This window comes from Hevea brasiliensis, chromosome 10 (assembly GCF_030052815.1).
Source record: "Hevea brasiliensis isolate MT/VB/25A 57/8 chromosome 10, ASM3005281v1, whole genome shotgun sequence".
In the NCBI taxonomy this organism is placed as follows: domain Eukaryota; kingdom Viridiplantae; phylum Streptophyta; class Magnoliopsida; order Malpighiales; family Euphorbiaceae; genus Hevea; species Hevea brasiliensis.
Genome location: NC_079502.1, coordinates 6,958,843 through 6,985,086, shown reverse-complemented (window position 1 = coordinate 6,985,086; position 26,244 = coordinate 6,958,843). Strand labels below are relative to the sequence as shown.

At 28.2% G+C, this 26,244-nt stretch overlaps 3 protein-coding genes across 3 annotated transcripts; 2 read left to right on the top strand and 1 right to left on the bottom strand.

Annotated features, from left to right (window-relative positions):
• The first annotated feature begins 6,827 nt into the window (after window positions 1-6,827).
• Window positions 6,828-7,642, top strand: LOC110667427 (uncharacterized protein At4g13230-like). The gene is made up of 3 exons (XM_021828262.2): window positions 6,828-7,001; window positions 7,088-7,213; window positions 7,302-7,642. Exons 1-3 carry the CDS (start codon window positions 6,888-6,890, stop codon window positions 7,515-7,517), a joined length of 456 nt encoding a protein of 151 aa, XP_021683954.1. The 5' UTR covers window positions 6,828-6,887; the 3' UTR covers window positions 7,518-7,642.
• Window positions 7,643-16,115: 8,473 nt separating this feature from the next.
• Window positions 16,116-21,505, bottom strand: LOC131169757 (uncharacterized). The gene is made up of 2 exons (XM_058129090.1): window positions 21,135-21,505; window positions 16,116-16,517 (listed from the first exon to the last, which is right to left on the bottom strand). Exons 1-2 carry the CDS (start codon window positions 21,156-21,158, stop codon window positions 16,197-16,199), a joined length of 345 nt encoding a protein of 114 aa, XP_057985073.1. The 5' UTR covers window positions 21,159-21,505; the 3' UTR covers window positions 16,116-16,196.
• A 2,267-nt stretch (window positions 21,506-23,772) lies between these two features.
• On the top strand, window positions 23,773-24,198 carry LOC110650432 (glycine-rich protein 23). The gene has a single exon (XM_021805387.2). The coding sequence runs from the start codon at window positions 23,773-23,775 to the stop codon at window positions 24,196-24,198; it is 426 nt and encodes a 141-aa protein (XP_021661079.2).
• The last annotated feature ends 2,046 nt before the right edge of the window (window positions 24,199-26,244 follow it).

Sequence of the window (26,244 nt, the reverse complement as noted above, 5' to 3'; positions counted from 1 at the left end):
AAGGTTACAGTAAGAATATACAATATACTAATATTCTAATAACATTATTCTTAACTTAATATTAGTATGAAAGCTACATTTGTAACATTTATTTAAATTATATTTCAATTATTAATATTTTTGTATCATTTAATTCAATACCTTCTAGGTTATCTTAAATTATTTCATAATAATTAAAATTCTCAGTGTATTCAATAATAGATAACTTTTTTTTTTATCATCAGTCCAGTTCATTTCAATTCTTTCTAGCATTTTATTAATCATTTTCTTTGATGACTTTGAGCCTCATTTTATTATAATCATTCTTGTTCTTTATCTTGATATTTAATTTACTTACTTCCTTTAATAATCAATTCAATTACATTTATACTTTTCCATACCCAAGTAACCTATACAAATTGATCGGACTGGATAAATGGGTAAACTAGCATTGGGTACTAGGTACCTTGGGCCGTCACACCATCGGTCACAATGTGTCTCTCGGTGTGCAGATAGAATGGCTAATAAGCCATAAAAGCAATAAGGCATAAAGCCAAGTATAACATTATAATCAGTATAGCCATAGGCTATTATACCACAGAATGGCATGAAGCCATATGCAGTACTGCTATCAAAACTCTATTGGGATGCCAATCTATCCAAACCAATCACACTAGGCCTACTAGGGCATATTATAAAGTTATTTCTTGAATAGTTGTACTTAACATGTAAGGTTACTATTCATTTGATCATTTAAGTCAAAATATTGACTTTCTCATATATAATAGTTACATGAGTTTTAGTCACATAGATTTACCATATTTTGATTCCCAAAAGTATTGGCATTAGTTGCCAATCATTGCTTCTAACCAATGGATAATAAATCAGAAATTTTAGTTTTTGGGTGCTAGAGTTCACTGTTTCAAATTTTAGTTATAGGCCATTATACAGTGAGAATTTGGCTAAATATTATTTATCAAAATTGTTCTTTATTGTGTCTAGTTACATTTCACTTTTTGAATCACCCCATCTAGAGTTTTCTAGCTCAAGTTATGGCTGTTGCACCATAATTGGTCGGATTGCTTTTATACAGAATTTCTGGGCAATTTTTGGTTCTGCCAGATTTGGTAGTCCAAATTTGGCTAGCAATTTTAATTAGTTAAGTCTAGAATTTGAGTGTGTGTTCTACATGAAAGTTGTTCTAAATTGCCTCAACTTTCCATTGATATAAATTTTAGGTCAATTGGACCTTTCTACGCTGAGTTATGAGAAAATGAATGAACACTGTTCATTTGGTCATTTTGCCCCAGTAGAATTAGTGCTACCCGGATTTGGTTAATTTTTTAGGACATCCTAAGTTTGTTTTCTGGATAGGTTTCCTTCATCAAAATTATGCCATTATGTGTCTAATTTTTTTTCCAATTAGCCTTGCACCAATTAAACCTACACAACCCAAGTTATAGCTGCCCAAACATGCTGGACTCACATCTAGACTGCAGGGCACTCAAGGCAGCACACCCAACCTCAAATCCAAAGCTACACTTCACTTCAATTCCTCATTATACTTAACCAAATGGTCATTAATTGACCATTAGAACTTTCATTTACCATCAACATGGCCAAACCTTAATATCTCTAAAGGTTCCTAATTTCCAATACCTCAATTCATGCATAAGACCTCATAATTCAACTTCTACCATATACAACTCATCAAGAACATTACTAATCAAATTTAATTCCATCAAAATCATAATTTCCTCAAGGTTCCTCATTGCTGCCGAAATTTATGGCTTTTAATTCCTCAACATATTCTTTCAATTCTTTAAATTTCTAACTCATTTCATACTCTTAACATCAATTTTAAAGATAAAAGGAAGAGATATGGCACTAAACTCCATTGAAGAAATTCTCACACTTACCAACTCCACTTTCTTCTCTCCCTTTTGCTTCAAATTTCTTAGGCAAGGTCTAGAATTAAGTTTTTGTTTTGGAGATTAGGGTTTTTATGGACATTTATCAAGGGAATTAAGCTTGAAAAATGATGAAAATGGAGGAGAGAGAAACAAATTTTCGGCCATGGGAGGAAAGAAATGAAGAAGCAGATTTTTAGGTAGTTTTTATCCTCTTTTATGTGTTTTAAATATATTTGTTGAATGGTGATTGGTGGGTAGACTTTAAATGACATCATCATAATGTCATAATTAGCATTATCATGCAATTGTTTTATTTTGTTTTCTTACTTTCATTTATCATTTTTAATAAATTTTTCATCAATATTAATTTACATTTTATGTCATAAATTTCACTTACTTGACTGGACAAGTTGGTTAAAAATCTTTTCTGAAGGGAAAATGACCAAAATGCCCTTCGTTTTGCTTAAAAGACTAAAATTGTCTGTACCGATTGAATAAATTTTCTAAGCCTTTTCTTGACATTCTAATACCATAGAAACCTCAATGACTCTTCTCTGGAGTCTCAAAAATTATTTCATGAAATTTCTCCCGAGTTTAGGGCTTCTAGTTGCGAAAACCGCAACTTCCCACTGGGTTACCCATCGCTAGGGCATCGGCTCATTTAACTTGATTGTATTTTATTTCTAAAATTTTTCCTAAATTTTTTTTTATTATTATTTGAGTTATTTATGACTCCTCACTCTAGTCTAAATATTTTTCCAGATGTTCTAGCTATCCGGACTGACACCGGTCACCGGAACAGTAGAATGTACAGAATTGCTACAGTGAGGGTGTTACACATTTCAACCTAATTTCAGTCATAATTTGGGAAAGTGATCTTAATGAAAATTGTTCTTTTATATCTTAGTTTTATTTTTCAGTTTGAATCACTCAATTTAGAGTTTTGGATATCAAGATATGGCCAGATTATCAAACACTGTTCCAAATGCCATATCCTGAGATTCTAGGTTTCCAGATTTGTACCTTAACTTTGAATTTTATATCCGAGCATCTTAAGCTCATAATTTGGCCCTAGTCTCCAAAACAATATTTTAGGCCTCTATCTTAGGTTTCCAAATCATTTTGAATCACTTTAATTGGAGTTATGTAGAGGAAGTTATGGCCTGATAACCATTCGGAGGTTACAAGGCCGAATAGCTAAGGAGTAGGAATTTCAGATTTAGGATTCTTGACTTATCCAAACAATTCCCCTATCTTGCCCTATGAACTGAATTTTGGTCAAAACATAAAGTTTGTAGTCCTATGTTTTATGAACATTTTGGTTTTGATATCACCTAATTTGCATTTTTGTAGCCTAAGTTATGACAATTTTGTTAAAACTGGTTGGATGGCTAATCCTTCACATTTTCCAGATTCAGGTTTAGCCCAGGGCAATTTTGGTGGATTAATTTTGTCTAGCAATTTGATTAGGTTAGAGTCATAATTTGGCTCTATGTTCTTCATAAGAGTTGTTCTCCTATGTCTCAGGTTTCCATTGGTTCAAGAATCACTTAATTTGGAGTTTTCTAGGGTGAGTTATGCCTAATTTACTAAGTACTATTCATTTGGTCATTCTGTCCAGGTCCAGAATACCACATCCGGATTCAAGCAAATTTTAGGGAAAGCTATGGTCAGTTTCTAGGCAAGCTTTCTTCATGAAATTTCTAGCATTATGTCTTAGGTTTAATCTCCAATTTGCTCACACCGATTGGAGCAATGTAACTCTACTTATAGCCACATAAACTCACTGGACTCAGAGGTCCAGAATTCCTGCATAGAAATTACACTTCCAATTCCATAATTCAACTTCACAACCAACTTCAAAACTTAACCAGTTCTCATCAAATGGTCAATATTTGACCTCAACAATATCAATTTAACATTCCAGCACCAAACCCCAAAATTTTCCCTCAAAACCCTGACTTTCAAATTCACAATTCATGTAACACATGTAATTCAACTTACCAATCATGCCAATCATCATACCTAAGCTAGATTTCAAGTTTAATGGCATCAAACTCATCAAAATCCTAAAAGTCCCTAAGCTGGCTGAAATTCCCTCTTCAAGTTTCAAACATGATTCTCATCTTTTCTTATGTTATTACTACATATTTGAACTTAGATTCAAGAGTTAATTGTGTAGAATCGCTTGAAGTGCACTTACCTCAATTGATGAATTTCAATATTCTATTCCCTTCAATTTCCTAGATTTTCTTTCTCCAAATTTTCACTTTGAGGCTTGATTAGAGGTTTTCTACAAATTTTATATGGGAAATTGGAAGGAAGAGCAAGGTTTTGAAAGCTTGGATGGATAAAAATGGTTGAAGGATAGGGAACCAAGGGAGCCGCCATAAGGTTGAAGGACATGTGTTTTTAATTCAATTATTTCTTTGTCTCTTTATAAGATAATTATCCAAAAATGAATTAATTTAAATTATAATTTATATTACGTCATGCTAAAGATATGATGATGTCATAAATCAATTAAAATTTGGATTTTTAATCCTTTTGCTTTTTTTTCATACACTATTTCATATTTTTAATTCTTTTTCAATATTTTAATCTCGTACAATTTAATGGATATCTAGGTCAAAAGTCACCTCTAGAGGTGAATTGATCAAAATGCCTCTCATCGGGTTATAGTCCATCTTTTTAATATTGCCCGATGAGTCTTTAAGTTTTGATTCACTTATTTATGCTTATTCCCTTTTTATTTCCATGATTTTCTAGTTCCCAATAGTTTCGCAATTATCCCTTAACTAAGGATATCATGGGGTCCCATACTAATTTAGGATAGCAATTGAGTTTGCAGTCGTTTCTCATGTCGATCACCCATCGCCTTGACCATCGGCTCATTTAACCGATTTGTGCTTTGTTTCTCTTATTTTTATTCAACCTCATTTGATCTTTATCAATTTTATTTATGTCTCTTCTATATAAGTTAAACATACTCTCAGACATTCTAGCCATCCGGAGATATACTAGTCACCGGAATAGTAGAATGTACGGACTACTTAATCTGCAGGTGTTACGAATAGTTTGGACATTTTCGGGCATTTGAATTGATTGGATTTGATCTTAATTAATAGAATAAAATCGATTAGCATCAGAAAAAAAAAAAATTGCTTGCCTTTCTTAAGATTCATGAAGGATTGTGTTACAGTCACGAATAAGCAAGAAGGATGGTCAATATACGTGATTGATTTGAATTTAAATTGTATGGATTGAGTAATTACTATTAAACTCATTAATACAAATATTAATTAAATATAAAATATATTTTATAATAATATTTTAAAATATAAAATATTAATAAATAATATTTTTTATAAATAATTAATTAAACTAATAACATTTGAATAATGACAATTGAATTTAAAAAATAATATTTATATTTAAAATAAATTTAATTAAATTTAAATAAATTCAAATATTAAAATTATTAAGAATAAAGTAATTTTCGTCTATACTCTACTTATTATCATCCAAGCCTAATTGGACTTAATTAAGACAATCCTTGCTATTTTTTTTTTCAAAATATTGCCAAGTTTCTTTATTTTTATTACTAGAAATATAAATTATTCTTGATACAGTGATGCCTCTTTACACGGACTTTTTTATCTAAATTTACTTTATTATAAATTAAGTCTAAACACAAGATAAAATCTACCTGTTAAATATATAAATATTAAATATTTATATTTTAGCTTTATAATAGACTAAAGTTACGTAAGAATTTCCCATTACACAAGCTTAAGTTAGTATATTTGCTTTTCTCTCTTTTTAAGCTAATAATTAAAAGTTACTAACAAGCACACTAGTACAATCAGGCAGAGTAATTTAAAAAGGTGTTTATATTTATTCAATTTCAACCAATATATGTAATTTTCTGGAATTTCCCATTTGACATATTTAAACAAAGTTGGAAATTTTGCTAATGGGTTAGACACTAGCTGATGTTTCAAAGATTATGATCATTACTTACCAACTCTTAGAGCCAATTCAATGGTTTTCCTGTACTGTAATTTTGCTTGGTCAACCTGTGAACCCAGTGAATCATTACTTGCATTTTCTCGTAAATTTTAACGCATTTGTGCAAAGAATTTTGCAGACAAGCCCAGTGGCATTGTTGAGAAACACTAAGAGTTCTCAAGTTATCACCAGCTTAATCCTATATATGTTTTTATCTGAAGCTATCTATTGCTAAAAATGGGTTCTAGAATTGTTCATTAGGCTAAATTTCACCATTCTACTTAATTAGTGGGTGGTAATTATGAGACCAAGATTAGTATTAACTATTAATTGGATTACCAGTGCAGTGCAAAATGCTAGGCATTTCAATTATGAAAATTAATTTTATACCAAAGTAATTCCTAGAAATACACACCTAATCTAATTGGAATCAAAAAAATTAATAAACTTGATGTAATTTCGAAGCATAAGTCATTCTTAGGCCAGCAGAGGCCTCTCAGTTTCGATCAATCAAACCCAATATTCATGTTACTGGATTGGGGCGGATTTAGGAAAAAAAAATTGAGCACATGTGGATTAAGAAGGATTGGGCTTGGGAACAATTGCCATCCCTATTTCTAGGAGAGCGATGATTTATAATCCATTTGTTTAGCAGTCTTTAAAAACCTCTTTTACCCATTCCATTGAAGATGTATAGAAATTAGAAATCTAATTACATGACCACAACAAACAAACCTACAATACTGGGTCCTGCTTTAAGTTGACAAGAATTAGAAACCACTCATTGGAGACTATGTCGCTAGCATCGTATCACAGCACCTAAAAAGAATCCACATGGCATTTCTGTCTGCCTACTTCATTCTCTTTCTTCTCATATATATAATGGACATGGAAATGGATGTGGATATAATCCAAAAACTAGAAGCTATATATATTTTCTAACCCTTTTTGAGAACACACATAACAATAAATATATAATTGAGAATGGCAAGCCTAGCCTTAGCATCCACCCTTCTCAAGTGCTGCAGAATTGGTGCAGTAGTGACTAAGAGCCCATGGAGCTCCAGGGTTTTTGTTCCTGCAACAAGGCATTTCCAGGTAAACCCTTTCAAGTAAACAATTATTTTCTATTATATACGTATTGTATTGAATTTGTATTCTAATTTTGTATAGATATATCGCAGGCACATTCACGTAAAGAGGCATCAAACGCATCTGAAACGGCTTCTCAGGCGACAAAACAAGGAATAAATGAAGCAAAGAACGTCGGTCAAGATGTGAAAAACAAGGCTGCTTCTGTGGCTGAAGAAGTAATAATAATTATTGGATTAATAGAGTAATTAATGGGAGACTTAGACTAATGAATTATAATTTTTGATTAATTATGTAATACTGTAGGTGAGCCAGAAAACGAAAGAAGCAGCGGGAGAAGTTTCAAAGGTGGCACAAGATGTGACAGAGAAAGCAAAACAAACAATCCAGGATGCATGGGGCTCTGTTAAAGACACCTCACAAACGATTAAGGACAAAGTTTCAGGAAAAGCCGAGGAATCCAAGGAATTTGTGAAAGAAAATGCGGAGTCGGTCAAGCGCTGCATGAACAGTAAAAATTGAACTTTTAATTTCGAGCTCAATTCTCTTGCTTCCTGATCAATTTGTTTTGTTTTAAGTACTGGGTATGTTCTTGTAAGATGATGAGATAAGCTTACTGTATTGAGTATTCCATTGTATTAAATAAAGTCCCATGAAATTTATTATTATTATTTTTTACAATTAGCTTTGGCCAGAGCTTGAGCTTGAGAGCTCACCATTGAGAAGATGATTCAAAGAGTTAAAGCTAATTAATTGTAGAAATCTCATTTTTATACCCATAAATATTTTAAAATTAAAGGGTCTAAAATGTTAAACTAAAGTGATTTGGAGCTTACTCAATTCTTATCACCAGAATTCTAAATATAGAGTCTTGAAATGGTTGTTTCTGGGAGGCCATTTAATTTCCAAAGTTTCACCAAGTAAAAAGTGGTTGTATGCTATTGGGAAATAGGCTTCTCAAACTCCTCAAATTTTTATAACTAAGAAATTCATTTTTAAGACAAAAATTACTTTATTTAAATATAATTACTAATTTTAACATTCGAATCTATTTTAAATTCAGTTAAACTTCATTCTAAAATATATTATATCACAGATCTAATCGTCATTATTGGAATATTACTCGAATATAGTTAATTTTATACATTTTAATTAACAATTATTTATAAAAATATATATATATATATATTATTTACTAATAGTTTATACTTTTAAAATTTAATAATTTTATAAAATTATTTAAATTCTATCCATTTAAAATATAATATTCTGAAATTTGAAAATATTATTTTAAAAATATATATTTTATATTTCTTTAATTATTTAAATCAACAAGTTTCAGTAAGTAATTATAAAATTTGAATTTGAATAAATCATATATGAATACTATTATTAAATATAAATTTATTTTAAATTTGATTATATAATTTTTAAATTTATTTTATTAGGATTAGATTGAATTGATTGAAATACTAAAAAATGCCTAAACAATTTCCATCCCTAAAACCAACCGTACATGAACATGAAGTCTTGAGTGTACGCATTGTGTAAGTAAATGCCATCATGTTGGGCTCGCCAATAGCAATCCTCCCATTCTAAACAATGCATGTCGACAAAACTATTTCCATCGGAAGCCACAAACACATCAAATGTTATATGTCCACCATTCCAAGACAATGAACAAAAGAAAAGAGTGGCGCCCTTGAAGTTTTGCTTGAAACTCCGCACTTGTTCTTTGTTAGGAGCAAGATGATGAACTCCAAGATCATTATCTGCTGATTTGCAATGGGTGTCGAGGACATCGTTGCTTAACCCATTCACCACATGCACATTATATTTTTGGAACTTATTATTGTTGCATTGCTCCTTTCAAAGGCTAATACTTGCAGAAGCAGGAAGACTACTAGACATGGAAATTGCCTCATTTTTTTTTTCTCCTTAATAAGGAGAAGAAATTTTATAATTTTGCTTATTGAGAAATTGCATGATTCCCTTTGATTGCTAAAGAAGATTTTTATACACGTAGAAAGAAAAAACAACAACCGAAGATTTAGAAGGGAGTTGTTGCTCATTTTACTAAAGTGAGGTTGCTGTTTCATCGTATGTTGTTATTAATTACTGCACCGGTGACTCCATCTCACCACTAGACACGAATAGCCATTTCCTTGTAGATGTATTTGTTATGTACAATTTTCTAATTCAGAATATCTGTGATACTAATTATAACACACGTAAACCTAATTGATTCAAATAACATTTATATCCAAATCATTCAGTCCAAAATGATTAATCTATATATTATTTTTGGTAATTAAATTTAAGGCCAAATACATAAAACTTGATAAATTAATGATGATGACTAATTAAGCCAAGAATACATTAAGTCATATTCTCTATTAAATTCTCTGATTAAGTAAACACCATCCTCTTGTGCTCGCCAATAACAATGTGTGTAATCAGCACAATGCAAAACGACAAATCGTCTCTGAGGGACAAACGCATTAAAATGTTGTCGTCCACCCGTCCATGACAATTTACAGTGGAAAAGAGTGGTGCCTTGAAAGTTCATCCTGAAGGCCCATTCTTGTTCTTGCTTAGGAACAAGATTATGAACTCCAAGATCATCATCTGCAGATGCACAATGGACTTGCAAGGTGTTGTTTTTCAACCCATTAACTATATGAACATGGTATCTTCGAAGTGGATTTGTTTCTGTTCCATACCCTTTTCCAAATGCAAGTTCAAATTTTCCTTCACTTCTTCTAATTGCTAATTCAAGGAGGAGAAGGAGAACACATTGGATTTGCCTCAATGTTGTTTGCTTCATCTTTTTTTTTTCTTTTTTTTTGAATTTTACAGAAAAGTTTTAGCTTTCAAGTTGATCATTAATGACTTCCTTGTGCTTTTATTTTATATGAGTTGAATCAAGAAATAATCGCCGAAGATTTATATAACAACAAACTGTAATGGGTTATGATATCTGTTTTTAGCAATGACCAAAGCAAATAATCTTGCTTTAATTAGTTAGTCTTGAACAACTGCAGCTAAGCAAAACTGACCAACAAACTTACTGAAATGTCTTAATTAGAATAAAATTTTATTTTGTTTATGATTGTTAATTAGTCCCTCGTCCCATTTCAATAGTTACTTAAGGTTTTTGCATAAAGATTATAGAAATAATTAAATAGCACCATTTTGATAAAAAAATATTAATAATTGACTAAAATAGCTTTATAGTATTATTAGAATATAGAAAAGTGTTAAGAAAAGATAAATGCATCGAAAATAATAATAAACAATGGTTAAGTTAAAAAAAAAAAAAAAAGCATTAAGCCGATTTGCTTGCTGTTGTTAGTATTTGAATCCCTAGCTTTTGGTTAATATGGTTTTGGGCTTTTGCTTCATCCTTGTCAAGGCTCATTATCTTTTGGTTTGTTCGCGTCATGTTTGGTTTATGTATCGTGTACCTTCAAAGTTTTTTTTATTCTAATAAATTTGCTTTTGCTTATTAAAAAAGTTGAAAAAAAAAATTAATGCTTTATAATTTTTTAAAATAGCAAATAAAGTGGGACAAAAATTTTTTTTCTAAATCAACTATTACAATAATACAAAGGGTATTAATTTGTTAACTATTAATAGTATGGTATGTTTGCCTAATTATAAAGATGCATTTGATGGGATAAGTCATAAAAATCGGCTTAATACTTGATTTCAAATCTATACTTATTGAAAATGTTTAATTTAACACTTTTTTTAATTTTTTTTAAATTAATTTAAAATTTTTAATTTAACATCAATTTATCTCAAAATCAAGAAATTGAACTTATTATTTTATGTCTAAATCAAGAAATTTAGCCAAAATTTTTAAATTTTTAATGAAATTGCATTTAAATTGAAACTTTTGAATTAATTTAACAAAAAAATTAAAATAGGTTAAATTAAACATCCGAATAAATATGTAGAATAAAATTAAACATTTAGCCCATAAAAATCTATCCAAAACAATTATGGTAGTGTTTGGTATAAATGAGTTTCACAAATATAAATCTAAATTTTAGTATTTGATTTAAATAAAAATTTATTTAAAATTCTTAATAATTAATTTTATGAAATTTATTTTAATTAAATCAAATTTCATCATAATCGATAGAATTTACAAATGAATTTCAAATTTAAAATCATATATGTTTCAAGTGATAAAATTATTCTCTTACTATATATCATTTTATTTTATTTTATTTATTTTAAATATAAAATTCATTTCCTTTCAAATAAATTTTATATTTAATGTAAAATAAATGAAATAAAAAAATTTATTTACAAATGAATTTTATAATAAAATTTATTTATAAATAAAATAAATTTTATTATAAAATTAAATTAAATAAGGTCTAAATGATAGATTAAACTACTTTGTAGAGTAAAATCTAAAAGGGTGATTTTCAAAATATAGCAGAAATGGTTGTGTACTGAACCTGCTATAACCCAAAAAAAATCTCTATGTGGTGGAAAGTACAAGGAATTGGATGGAATTGAACGACAAGGACTTTGAATGGTACTGAGAGAGTAATTAAAAGCTCAGCAAACTTTCTGACAAAACATTTAACTCTAGAAACACTCAATACGGCAACCAGCAACTTCATAGCTATATCGCCCACTCATGTCAGAAAGCAAGCTGTCATCGTTACGTTCCAGTCGACCTATCCCTCTCTCTCTCAAAAATGGCCATGGGACAGCTCATGTTCTGTGAAAGTAGATTGATTGAGAGATCTACGTCTAGCTTCTTTCTTAATTTTTACCTTGCAGTCTTTGCTTTTTTAAAATCGAAGGCTCGATCTGTTCACATTCCAATATCACAATTGAAAAAATTTGTCGGTTGTTGAATCAAATGGCAAACAGTTATATTTTTTTCCTCCTTTATGGTTAAGCTTATAACCAGGGGTGGCCACGGTTCAGGAACTGCTGATTTAGATTTAATGAAATCATGAACCTGAACCAAATCACTAGAAGATGGTTTGAAATATGGTTCCTAAATCGTCGATTCCGATTTGAGCCCTGATTTAAAATGGTTTGAAGGGCGATTCGAAAAAGAACGGTTCAAGACAGTTTGGAGGACTGTTTGGAAGTGGTTTAGGGATGGTTTAAGGGCAGTTTAGACAAAAAAAATTAGAGAAAAATTTTATTGATTCAAAATTGAAGTTATATTTGTAAAAATATTTTAATTTTTCTTAAAAATCTTTCAATCAAATTAAAATAAGAAAAAAAAAGAAAATAATTTATCTTTAAGAAAAATTTAATAAATAAAAACTTGAACCTGATTAAAAAAATTAGAGATGAAATTAATTTTTTTAAAGAAATTAGCAAAAAATGTATGAACTTAATTTTATCTAAATATCCCTTTAGGATTTAAAGGAATAAAAATTTCTAGTTCTATTACTTGCCTTTTTTTAAAAAATTATATAATAATTGATAATTAAAAAGTATAAAAGAGAAAAAAAATTAAAATAGAGGGTATTGAAAATTTTATTGAGGATTTAAAATAATAACAAAATAATTGAGATAGTATTGAAAATTTCAGTAAGTATATAAAATAATAAAGTAGGAAAATTGAGAGAGTATTGGAAATTAAAATGAGTGTAGAAAATAATTATTTGGAGAATTTGAGATAAATTGAAAAAATATTAAGAATTGAAGAAAATGTAGAGAATAATTGTGTAAAGAATTAATGATATATATAAATGAATTAGGAGTGAGGTAACATATTTATTGAATTTTTTTATATTTATTGAATTTTTTTATATTTAAATCGACAATTTAATCCGGTTTGAAATTGTCGGTTCAATCCGGTTCGGAACCGTCGGTTCACAGTTCTTAAAAAATATGAACCTGAATCAAACCATAGAAGGACGGTTTCGGTTGATTTGAAGCCGATTCCGATTTTAACCGGTTTTGATCCGGTTTTGACCGAACCGGTTCCGATTCGATTCCGATTCAAAACCGGACCGTGGCCACCTCTACTTATACCAACCAAATATTCAATCAATGGCTCATGATATTATATCCTTCATGTACAACTAGAGTTGGGTGAAAATGGGTAGGATTTATCTATAAAAATTATTATATTTTATGAGTAATAGTTTATATTTTATAATTTTAATAATTATATAAAACATTTAAATTTTATTTATTTAAATTGTAATGTATATTTTTATTATTTAATTAATTATAAATAAGTTTATACAATGAGTATTAAATATAAAAAACTCGAATTCAATTTAAATCCAACACGACGAAAATTATTTTTTAAATTCGAATCATTCTCAAATTCATTCTAATAGAGTAGAATAGAGTTTGATTAGATTGGATGTCTAAAAATATTCAACATGTTGCTATCCATAAGTTTCAGAATAATATAATAATTTTTACTTCAACAGTATTATAGTTATTTTCAACACTATAAAATTTAAGTTCAGACTTCAATCCAAACTTAATGATTAAAAAAAAAAAAAACTCAAAATGATTGAAAATAATTAATTGAAAGGATTTTGTAAATCATTCCTCTATTTTTTTTAAATTTAGATTAATTAGTGTTGAATTGAAATTATAGTTTATAGAAATTCACTCTTAAATTTTTTTTTTGAAATAAAAATAATTTTTATTAAAAAATTAAGAAAAATTTAATATAGAAAGTCAAATTAAACTCAGTCCAGCAAACTTCCATACTACACCTAAACCTAAGAGTTAAAATGCTAAGTGAAAAAACTTAAGAAAACATCAGAAACACCAAATTATACCATTAAAAAAATGCAATTGATTAAGTATCATTCAAACTGGTTCATCTAGGATAAAAAATTTCAGTATACAAGATATATATTTAATGAATCTTGCCACATTACTTTAGTGGAAAAGTTTTTATTTTTCAATTTTTAATAAGGAAATTTGAAGATATACTAATTAAATTAAAGCATAAATGAATCACATGAGAGAGACTTGTACCAACCTTATATAGCCAAAGTTTCAACTCCCTTTTGGCTGTCACCTCAACAGAACAGTTATGGAATTTGGTAAATAGGAGCTCTGAAGTAACGAAGTAGAATGGAAAGCAACGGAGAACAGATAAGGAGGATTGTTTTTTTATCCAATTATAAATTATTCCCTTTTCTCAAATTTCGTTCCATTATTTTTTTTTAAATAAAAATTACATTCAAAACGATGTAGTATTTAAATATTTATTTCATTGTGTATGGAAAAAAAATTTAGATACCTTTAATGTGTTAATGAATAAATTTTTAATATATAACAATTTAGAGCTACGATAACATGAATAATTATTATTATTTTTTTAAGATAAATTTTCTCTAATCAATTACTATATATTTAATATTTTATTAATTCATATTATTAATATTCTTTTATGATTAATCTGAAAAGAAAAATTGTAATCGGTTTTGCCATATTACATAGAAGAAAGAAAATTATTCGCAATCATCGCTAACTATTAAAGTTAAAGAATAATTCTTGTATTAAAAGCATCCAAATAAATATTAATCTTATTTACAGATAGCAAATTGTAGTCAACTCCCCTACCCAATAGCCAGGTGTGTTTCCCTAATTTCAGTAAAGCATTCAACACATCAACATTATCCTCTGAAAATCCATGATTAAGTATTTCTATCTGATTAATTTAATTCTGTTATTGTGCTCACTTATTAGATAGCCAGAACCAATATAAAATGGAAAATCTATGGTGGTCATATTTGCCCTAAATCTATTTATTCCTCAATAACACTATAAGCAATTCTAGTAAAATGGTGGGTTGTTCCATTTCTTCTTCTTTTTCTTTGACGGTGTGTTGAGATCTCCATCATAAATTCTTCAGACAGAATTAAGCTACCTCCATTCTTGCAGAGGCAAGCCACCATATGGGCTCATTCAATGCATTTAATACAAGGAACTGTCCCCCACAACTGAATCTTGCCTCTAAAAAGATCACTAATCCATGGCAGTAGTGTATATAGCAGCTGGCTGATACGTACTGAAATCTTTCACAAGTACGATCCACTGAGAACGACAGAGATGGCAAGGTGGTTTTGCATGCTTGTACTTTTTCTGATATTTGCTCTTGCAAGTGTTTGAAATGTGCCTAAAGATACCGGTCTCGAAGACCAAAAGAATTTCTTCGCATAAAGTGGTGTAGGTGGCTTTGCTGGGGTGCTTTTGATAAAAAAGGTGTAATTAAAAATAAAATAATATTAAAAAAAAATGAGTTTAAAAATAATTATTAAAAAAGATGAGTTACGCTGAGTTAGACGAGGTGAGTGTGAAACACTAATTATAATAACATTTTTAAGGTTTGAACGCTATTTATAATAGCGTCCGCATCAAAATTTTTAAAGGAAAGCTAGGCGCTATTCAAATTAGCGTCCAGTTTTCCTTTAAATAATAAAAAATTAATTAAAAAAAATTTAAAGGTTGGACGCTACTTATAATCTAACCTTTTTTTTTCATTTTTAATTATTTTATTTTATATTTTAAATAAAATATAAATATTATTTTAATAAATAAAATTATAATATATAATATTATATATTATAATATTTTTATTATAAATATTATTTTTTAATTTAAAATTAAATTAAAATTTAATAAAATAAAAATATTAAAATTAAAAAAATAAATAATTAAAAAGATTTAAGAAAAGTTGGACACTACTTATAGTAGCCTCCAACTTTTCTTTAAATTTTTAATTATTTTATTTTATATTTTAAATAAATTAAAAATATTATTTTAATAAATAAAATTATAATAATTAATATTATATATTATAATATTTTTATTTTATTATAAAATAAAAATATTATAATATATAATATTTTTATTATAATTTTTTTATTTTATAATAAAATTAAAAAAATAAAAATATTATAATATATAATACTAATTAATTTTTTTATTATTAATTACTTTTTATTATTTAATTAAATTTTTTTAATTAATTTTTTATTTTTTAAAGGAAAGCTGGACGCTATTTTTTAAAATTTTGATGCGGACGCTATTATAATTAGCGTCCCGCACTTACCTCGTCCAGCTCAACGTAACTCACCCCTTTTTGGTAATTAATTTTAAACTCACATTTTTTTGGTATTATTTTGTTTTCGATTACACCTTTTTTGTCAAAAGCCCACTAAAAAGATAGCACACCTAGCTCTTAACAAGGAAGACAACCGCAAATAACCAACATAACTGCTCGACCCCATAATGGAAGTAGCATAGCGAACAGAAACCTCCTGAATCGAAATCAAAGGTGAAGGAGAGAGCCAGCACCACCATCAGCACAACCCCCTTGACCACCGCCAACGCCTCCACCAAGTCCGCCAACGCCTCCACCAAGAGCTCCACCGCTTCTGGTGTCACTACCCAAGCCACCTTCTCCACCAAGCCCAAATGCACCACCCAGTCCTCCAAATCCACCAACTCCACCACCAGCGCCGCCGAGACTGGGCAACTCACCAACTCCAACACCTACACTAGCCCCAGCGAGGACTTTTGACCAAAAAGGTGTAATAAAAAATAAAATAATACCAAAAAAGGTGAGTTTAAAAATAATTATCAAAAAAGGTGAGTTACGCTGAGCTGGATGAGGTGAGTGCGGGACGTTAATTATAATAGCGTTTTTAAGGTTCGGACGCTATTTATAATAGCGTCCGCATCAAAATTTTTAAAGGAAAGCTGGACGCTATTCAAAATAGCGTCCAGCTTTCCTTTAAATAATAAAAAATTAATTAAAAAAATTAATTAAATAATAAAAAATTAATTAAAAAAATTAATTAACAATAAAAAATTAATTAGTATTATATATTATAATATTTTTATTTTTTTTAATTTTATTATAAAATAAAAAAATTATAATAAAAATATTATATATTATAATATTTTTATTTTATAATAAAATAAAAATATTATAATATATAATATTAATTATAATAATTTTATTTATTAAAATAATATTTTTAATTTTTTTAAAATATAAAATAAAATAATTAAAAATTTAAAGAAAAGTTGGACGCTACTGTAAGTAGAGTCCAACTTTTCTTAAATCTTTTTAATTATTTATTTTTTTAATTTTAATTTTTTATTTTATTAAATTTTAATTTAATTTTAAATTAAAAAATAATATTTATAATAAAAATATTATAATATATAATATTATATATTATAATTTTATTTATTAAAATAATATTTATATTTTATTTAAAATATAAACTAAAATAATTAAAAATTAAAAAAAAAGGTTGGACGCTATTATAAGTAGCGTCCAACCTTTAAATTTTTTTTAATTAATTTTTTATTATTTAAAGGAAAGCTGGACGCTAAAAGGAAAGTTGGACACTATTTTGAATATTGTCCAGCTTTCCTTTAAAAATTTTGATGCGGGCGTCATTATAAATAGCGTCCGAACCTTAAAAACGCTATTATAATTGGTGTCCTGCACTCACATCGTCCAGCTCAACATAACTCACCTCTTTTTAGTAATTATTTTTAAATTCACATTTTTTTTGTATTATTTTATTTTCGATTACACCTTTTTGGTCAAAAGCCCCTTTTTAGTGCACCGCAATATATTATAATTTTTCTAAATAGTTTATTATTATTTTTGATTTTGTTGTTAATTGTCATTTCTTCACAATAATTAACAAAATTGGGAATACTTAAATTTGATTGTGGTCTATACATAAATGATTGATAAATAATTTAAAATTTGTAAAATTGAACTCTACAAGGTTTTTGTTGTTTTGATTTCAATGTTATAAATTCTTGATGATTTTAGACACGGTGGTGTATGCCTAGCTTCTTACATTATATTTTAGTTCTCAAATTTTAAAAAATTTATTATTTAATCTCTGAATTTTACACTATATTACATTTTAATTTTTAAATTTTCAAAAATAAAATATTTAGTTCTTTTTTATTTTTAATATATAGAACAATTTAGTTTATATAATTTTAATATTTACAATAATTTTATCTATTGATAAAAGGATTAAACTACAAAATTTAAGGACTAAATAATTAATTTCTCAAAATTCAGAAACTAAAATATCACAAAACACAAGAACTAAGTAATTAATTTTTTAAAATTTAAAGACTAAAATATAATATAAGGTAAAATCTTGAGATCAAATTATAAACTTTTCTTTCATTAAATGAGTTAACTAATGTGAATAATTTCTACCTAACTTGGCTTGTTCCAGTAATTAAAAGCATACTACTTATATGACAAACCTAAATTCGAATCCCACTCAATCTCTCTACTAAAAAAAATATGAATAATTTCTGTTTCATATAACCCACCATTTCAAATCTTCAAGCAATTAATAATTAATTAAATACTAGTAATATCCAAATTCCAAAATTTTATCAATAGAATTCATAAAAATTGATTTGAGAACTAATTTCACATAGACCCCAGTAGATCCTAACCAATTCAATGGAAGGTTGGTCCAACTCAATTTATCCTAACATGCTCAAAATTTATTATATTAAAGATGAATGCTCCATCTCCAAATTAATTAACTGTGAATCGCTAAAAAAAAAAAAAAGTGTTATAATCTTGAACAATTAATTATCAAAGAGTTTACCTCAAATACAGTATAAGCATCAAATATTCAATGTTTTCACAATTTTTTTTATGCGATTTGGTATTTAGGTAAAATCTATTCAATGATCACGATTATAAAATTTAAACTTTTTACTTTACAGGTAAAATTTGTCTGTGAATCAGCTTTACGTTACTAATATAACCAGTTATTAGTATTTTTTTTATACTACTACTTTCCGTACATATGTAAATATATTAATTTTTAATTTATAATATTATTATTATATTTAACTAAACCATATGCTAATTATGTTAAAGAAGTATTGATTTAATTTGTATACATGCAATGCAAGAATATGCAAATTATTTTTGGCTTAATTTAGATTATTAATTAGTCAATATCTTATATTTATTTTATATAATATAATTTTTATTAATATTTATAATTCACATAATTAAATTTATATATCGACTTTAAGAATTTTTAAATAACATTTAAAAATAAATAATTATATATATATATATATATATATATATATATATATATATATATATATATATATATATATATGTATATGTATAATTTATTTAGAGAAAAAATCATTGAATGAATTTAATTGAATTGTTCATTAATTGCACTTATAAATCAATTTAAAATCGAATTAAAATAATTAAATTGAAGATGTGGCATATATTGTGTTTTCTTATAAATTTTCAATAATAATTAAAATAAATAATAAAATTATAAATGAAGTCATTGGACACCTTACCAAGAAATATATAATTAACTTTGTATTTTCAGGAAGTCTAATTAAAGATGGCTATAGAAAAAATTATACAATAAAATTGATTTGTGCATAACAATTTTATTGTAACTAAGTGAAACTATTGTATGTACATTGATTTCACTAAATAAAAAATCAATCAATTAACATCATCAAATTAATTAAAATTGAACTATTTAATTCATATTAAAATTTGAGTCATAATTTTAAATAACTAGAGCTACCATCCTCTCTAGATAAATTATTACTATTATAATTATAATTATAATTATAATTATCTCTATATATGATCAAAATCCAAATAATCTATTGTAGACACTATCAATTTAGGCCATTTTCGGCCCTTTCTACCTCGTTTTCCTTGGGTCTGTCCTTCAATTTTTCATTTCAGTAACATTAAAAATCATGTATTTACTGTGAAAATTTTTGACCCGGAGAGCATAGATAACTTTCACATTGCCTCCGCCTAAGTGACTTGAGGTCAATCTATTAGTGTATAGTGCTCTGCCCTTCGGGTCTACTCCTTTTTTTTTGGTACTAGCCATGAATTCACCTGGATTTGGTTTGCTGCAACACTATCTACCATGTGAAATTTTTGCAAGTCCTGAAATATTACTTGCTCTAATTAATATCATGTGAAATTTTTTGACTCAAAGAATTCATATAACTTTCGACATAATTTTATGAATTGAGTTTAGAATTGCCTTTATCAAAATGGCTTAAATTAATTTAGCTTAAACTTTCCTTGCTATATATTGTCTCATTTTTTTCTTGTTTATTACTTTGCGAGACATCCAACAATCTATAACTATAGAGTTATAGATTTTTTCAATATGTATATGTTTGAAAGACTATCAATATTATTTATTATCTCATATTGATTTGAGATAGTAAATTTATACTAAATATAAAACATGAGTAAACCTCTGACTCTTAAATTAGCTTTTGGAATTGAGTTAATCCAGTCTATTTTACTGCATCCATCAACACTTGACCCTTGCAGCCATGGAAAATGCCATAGCTAAAGTTAAAAAAAAAAAATTACAGTAGCTAAGTAAGCTACATCAAATTTTCTCATAGGAAGAAGTGGCATAGTTAAATATATATATATATATATACACTAAATTTACATTTTTTCTTGCTAAGTACGATATTTTTAGCCACATATATACATGGAAAAATAGTGGAAACATTTTGCCATGAAAGTAATATGAGAAATCATTTTAGCCATGTATGAAAATCAAAATCTATAGCGGTGTTCATGTTTTAGCTACAAGCATGGTAAATTCATAACCAAAAGAATGAAATTAATTACCTGCTGCAGACCTAATCTTGGTAGCATGAAAACGGAAATACGGATACAGGAAATGTCGGGAAATGTAGAAACGGACATGGGAAAATAACATTTTAAAAAGTATAAGAAACGGAAATGTTAGTGTATATATATATAATTACAAATAATTAAAATAATAAATATATAGAATAACAAAATTAATTTTAAGATGTTGTACAAGGGCCAAAATTTTAAAATATAGTGAAAATTAAATAAATAAAATTAATAATTATTTAACTAAAAAAAATAAGTATTCAAATAGGAGGAAATATGGGTATCGATTTGTATATTATACACATCACAAGATTCTTGAAAAAAAAAAAAGAAACAGAGCATGGCATCGGCATGGGGAAGGAACAAAGCGTGGCATGGAGAAGGGAGCAAGCATCGATGGGGAAGGAGCAGAGCATCGCTATACATACCTGAACCAAGTCACCCTCTGTCATTGCTCCTCCAGTTGTCGTGTCGCTACCCTGCCAGCCACCAGGTACTCCTCCTCCTTTTCTTCTTCTTCTTCTTCCTCTTCTTTTCCTTCTTTTCAGCGTGATTTGCCCTGTTTTAACCTAAGTATTGCATATCCTTGTGACACGGCGCGATTTGAATTTAGGTTTATTATTATTATTATTATTATTTTTTAAAGAAATGCGTTTTCGGCAAGGAAACGCGTTTTCAATTTCTTGAAATTATAGACACTGCCCGGAGACGTTTCCGTGGCGTGTTCTCGTGTTTTCGGCAGGGAAATGTTTCCAAAATGGGGAAATGCTCCCACTTGACGTTTCTGTGCATCGTAGGACATAATAGCCGTGGCAAATATATATTTGTTTTGGCTATAAATTTAATAAATTCGTGATTTAAAATTTTCAACATTATTGAATTAAAATTCATAATTATTATACGATTTAAAAATTTTAATTATTATTATTTAATCTTGATTTTAAGTTTAATAATTCATTTTACTGTGAGAATTTGCATATGCATATGAGAGTAAGATTACTCTCTCTAGTCTTTCTAGATAGTTTTTTTTTCTTTTTAAAAGGTTTTCAATCTCAGGTACTCAGACTCGCAGCGATTTTTAGCCGTTCCCTACTCTCTATGGTAGGGAAGGCTTCTCCTTTTCTCTGAAGCATAGGCCTCCTTTTTCAACCCTGCGTGAGGTTGTGTACGGTTTTATGCTTGGTTTTGTTAAGTTGTAGGTGGAGCGATTTGGAACTGGAGAGGGATTTTCAGTCTCCCTACATGTTGGTTTTCGAGATGATGGATCCATGTTTTATGAATTGGGTTTGATTTGTATAAGACTTATCATTTGATGTAATTACCCTCCAAGCTTTTATGCGATGAACTTATATATAACAGAAATACTCAGCAATATTACTTGCTTATGAAAAAGATATCGTCAATTTAAAGAAAAAAGAAATATTGTCAGAATTAAACGCGTAGATGGAAATGAGTAATAAATCAGAATTCGTACAATATTACATTTCTTCCAACCACTTGTCTTTCTTTCAGCGGCTGCCCAAATTTGTAAAATAAATAATTATTTTATGATGGTAAAATTAAAAAAAATTCCTTAAAGAAATTGTTTTCTTATAATTTGTACTTTAAATTATAATCAATAATATTTTTTGTTAATTATACATCAAATGGTTTTATTTGCTTATGTTAATTTGTGTTTTATAGGAATATTTGACATTAGACAACCGAAGACAGAAATGAATATTTAATCTTTTTTATAATATAAAAATAATTATATTATTTAAAGTCAAGGTTTTTCTCCACATTTAAGACGAGAAAGTATTAAGTTCGAATCTACTGATTTACTTATTATATAATTATTCACTTTTACAGTGAGAAAGAGAGTGATCTACCTCTGTGTAGTTTATCACTTTTACTCAGTTTATAATACCTCTATTGAATCTAAAAAAATATATCATTTTAAATTATATTTGACAATGTTTTCTTAACTTGTATGTCCTTTATGTGTGTTTTAAAAAATAATTAATGGTCTTCAAAATTCAAAATTTGTATATTTTTAATTATATTTATATTTTCAATTTTATTAATTTTATTTATAATAAGTTAAATTTTTATTAATTCTACTAAATATATTTATGTTATGTAAAATATATTTATGTTATGTGCTTGGTGCTGGAGTTGAAGATATACATATATATATAGGTATAGATCCTAAATCTATTAAATACAATTAAAATTAAATTATTTTTATAAACTAAAATTTATAAGAAATATATAGCTAATAAACTTATATCATATAATAGAATTAGAATATTTTTAAGATGGTGATATGACCAATTTAAATTTCAATGAAAATTCAATTGATGATAAAATGATGACACATAGATGATGTCATTTCGTTCCTTGTTTATGTGCCATTTAGGGGCGGTTCAGGCTTTGAATCGAAACAGGATTCATTCGAGTTAAACTTAAAATCAACCAAATACAATGATTTCAAGTTTGAATTTGAACCGATTATACCCTTTCTTGAGGAATCAGAACTGGGATTGTATTCAAACTGTTGGTCCTGCCAATCAATTAAAATCAATTTTTATATAAAAAATTATATAAAATTGAAACTAAATTGGAATTGAAATCGTTAAAAAGCAAAATCGTCTTGAGTCGGAACAAAATCAAATTGAAACCAATTAGAAAATGAAATCGCCAGAAACTATACTAATTTATTCTGATTTCATTCAATCCCTCAAGTACTGAACCACTGATTTAGGCTCACAACCACATCAGACCGGACCAGCCAGGCCTACCGGCAATCCATGTTAGTTAGTTTAGTAATTAGCATTCATGAATGAGCGCCATCTATACATTTCCTTACCGCCTTTGTCAGTAGGTATCTCTGCCTCTGTTGATAACTACTGATTTCCCCCATTTTCTTTTGAAAAAAGCCTCGAAAATTTGAGAGAGCATTTAACTCCATTTACTGCTCACAACTGCTCCCCAACGCCCCTTTCTTCTTTTAAGAAGGAGTCTTCTGCACACATTGAGATAGATGCACCACAAGGATTAACAAAGAGAGATAGGCAAAGAGAGATGGGGAGGTGGTGCCTTAGTGTTATGCTTGTGCTCGCTTTAGTAGCAGTGCAAACCAATGCTAGAGATATGCCTAGCGTAAAAACTACTCCTCCCAGTACCAAAAATGCTCCCAGTGATTCTGCTGTAAATGACCAAAAGAACTTCCTCGGTTACGGTGGTCTTGGTGGCTTTGCTGGCCTTGGTGGTAATGGGCTTCCATTTGGTGGCGCTGGAGGACTCGGTGGAGCCAGTGGACTAGGTGGAGCTGGTGGTGGGCTAGGTGGTGGTGGTGGGCTAGATGGCGGAAGTGGACTAGGTGGTCTTGGAGGCTTGGGTAGTGGAGTAGGTGGTCTGGGTGGCCTTGGTGGTGGTGTTGGCGGTGGTGCAGGAGGTGGAGCAGGTGGTGCTGTTGGTGGTGGAACTGGTGGTCTTCCTTACCCTTGAAATAATAATGGTCCATGTTTGATTTCCAGTTTCTACTATATGTTGATGAAAAGCTCAAGTTTATGGCGGTTAAGTTAGTTGTTGGATTCTGTGATAGTTTTTATTTAATTCATGTTTGTCTTGTCAAGTTTTATTAGATGTGTTCCTTTGAGGTTTTATGTCTTTAGTTTTTAAATGTTAGTGTTTTTAATGTCCGTTTTACAATTCATAAATAATTTATCCTTCATATTAGTGATACCACAGCTAATTTACATTTATATGAAAGCTTGAAAAATTTTAAGATCCTCAACTAGAATTGATTCTACTAGTAGTAGCTAGTATGTAAGTTTAGAGTAAACAAAAATGGAAAAATTACTACAAAGTTGAAATTAATTGGCTAATAGTGATCTTATGCTTGACCCTATATGTTGGGGATCAGTTCTTTATTAACTTAGGGCACCCTCCATGCTGCACTTCATTTAATAAAATACATGTCTAATTTGCTTGGAATTATATACCTTTAACCTGAAAATAACATGTCATTCCAAGCAATTTCAAGGTTGGAAAACAAAGATTAGCATATGTAGCTAGATTTTAATCGTGCAAGTATGCCGGATTTGGTTTAATAGTTAAAAATATATTATTTACGAGTTTTTGCTCTTTTATTCTTCTACTAAAAAAAAAATGCAAGCCCTTGAAGTAAAGGTGATTAATTTGTAATTACAACCTACATTAGCGGTACTGATTAATAAGTATTTGTTTACAGTTAGGAGTATTTTTTATTCCAAGAAAATTAAATCCTAAGGTACATTTGAGTTTTCTTTTATTGAAAATTATTTATCACATTTAAACAATTAATTGGTATTAATAATTTTTTTTAAAATTTTATTTTTTATTTTTATTAAATATAATAAATATGGATATAAGATAATTAGGTAAGATAAAAAATAATTTAATTAATTACTAGTATGTTTTTATAAAAAAAAATAATATTATCTAATATTTTTTTAATTATTGTAAAATTTAAATATAAAAGATAAAAATAAAAAAAATAAAAACTCATATTAATAATTGTCCTAATGGTATTAAAAACTAAAAGCGATCAAAATCTCTTCTAATTAAATTAAAGAAAATTCAATTAAATACCTTGGCAGGTTGCTTTTGCGCAGGCATCATTTATAAGTAGTAGCTAGCTGCCTGCGCTGCTGCAGTTTCTGCATCAAGAGTATTACCAATAGATATCAATGCTCATCAAGAGTACTGTGGGGGGTTTCAAGGCCATTGATTGTAATCAGGGATTGTAAAGAGCTACCACCTACCAATTATCATGCATGCATATGTGGCTGCTGTACTCGAAAGCTGTTAGGTTCTCATTAATTTGTTAGTTTGGAACTCAAAGAACATGTAGGTCCTCCAAAATTTTAAATTTTTCCTTTAGTAGAGGGGCACCAAGTGGATGATACATATGCTAATTGTAAGATGTACATGACTTGATCGTCAAGTCCTTAATTAGTAGCCCTCTTGTAATCTTTGTCACCCATATGCATATTAAGGCAACCAGGGATCTTATTCCCATGAAGAGATTTATTCAGTGTACTCAATATATATATATATATATATATATATATATATATATATATATATATATATATATATATATATATATATACTCTCTTTAAATATATGGATTTTACATTTCTAAAATAAAGTAAAATTAAATTTTTATATTTAAAGAGCACTATTTTTTAGTGTTATTGGTGTATATAATAATTTTTCATTTTGATGTGCTAAAAAAGCCTATTGACTAAGAATATATATATTTTTGGGTAAATTATTATTTGTCTCTCTAGGATACAAAAACAAGTGCATCTTTATACTATATGATAATTAAATTAATGGATCTATGATCATAATTTAAAGTTTCTGTAAAATTTCATTGAATTCTTTTGCTTAAAATAATATCAATTTAAATTTATTATTCATTTATTTTAAACAAAAGAATTCAATGAAATTTTATGGTCTTAAAATTTAATAAAAAAAATTCTAAGATCAATGAAAATAATTTGA

Excerpts from the sequence above, each read along its gene's own strand:
- LOC131169757 (XM_058129090.1), bottom strand. The coding sequence starts at position 21,158 with ATGACAGAGGGTGACTTGGTTCAG. Across the intron at positions 16,518-21,134 it reads CAGAGGGTGACTTGGTTCAG|GTGTTGGAGTTGGTGAGTTG; the intron begins GTATGTATAGCG and ends GGGCTAGTGTAG.
- LOC110650432 (XM_021805387.2), top strand. The coding sequence starts at position 23,773 with ATGGGGAGGTGGTGCCTTAGTGTTATGCTTGTGCTCGCTTTAGTAGCA.
- LOC110667427 (XM_021828262.2), top strand. The coding sequence starts at position 6,888 with ATGGCAAGCCTAGCCTTAGCATCCACCCTTCTCAAGTGCTGCAGAATT. Across the intron at positions 7,002-7,087 it reads CTGCAACAAGGCATTTCCAG|GCACATTCACGTAAAGAGGC; the intron begins GTAAACCCTTTC and ends GATATATCGCAG. Across the intron at positions 7,214-7,301 it reads CTGCTTCTGTGGCTGAAGAA|GTGAGCCAGAAAACGAAAGA; the intron begins GTAATAATAATT and ends GTAATACTGTAG.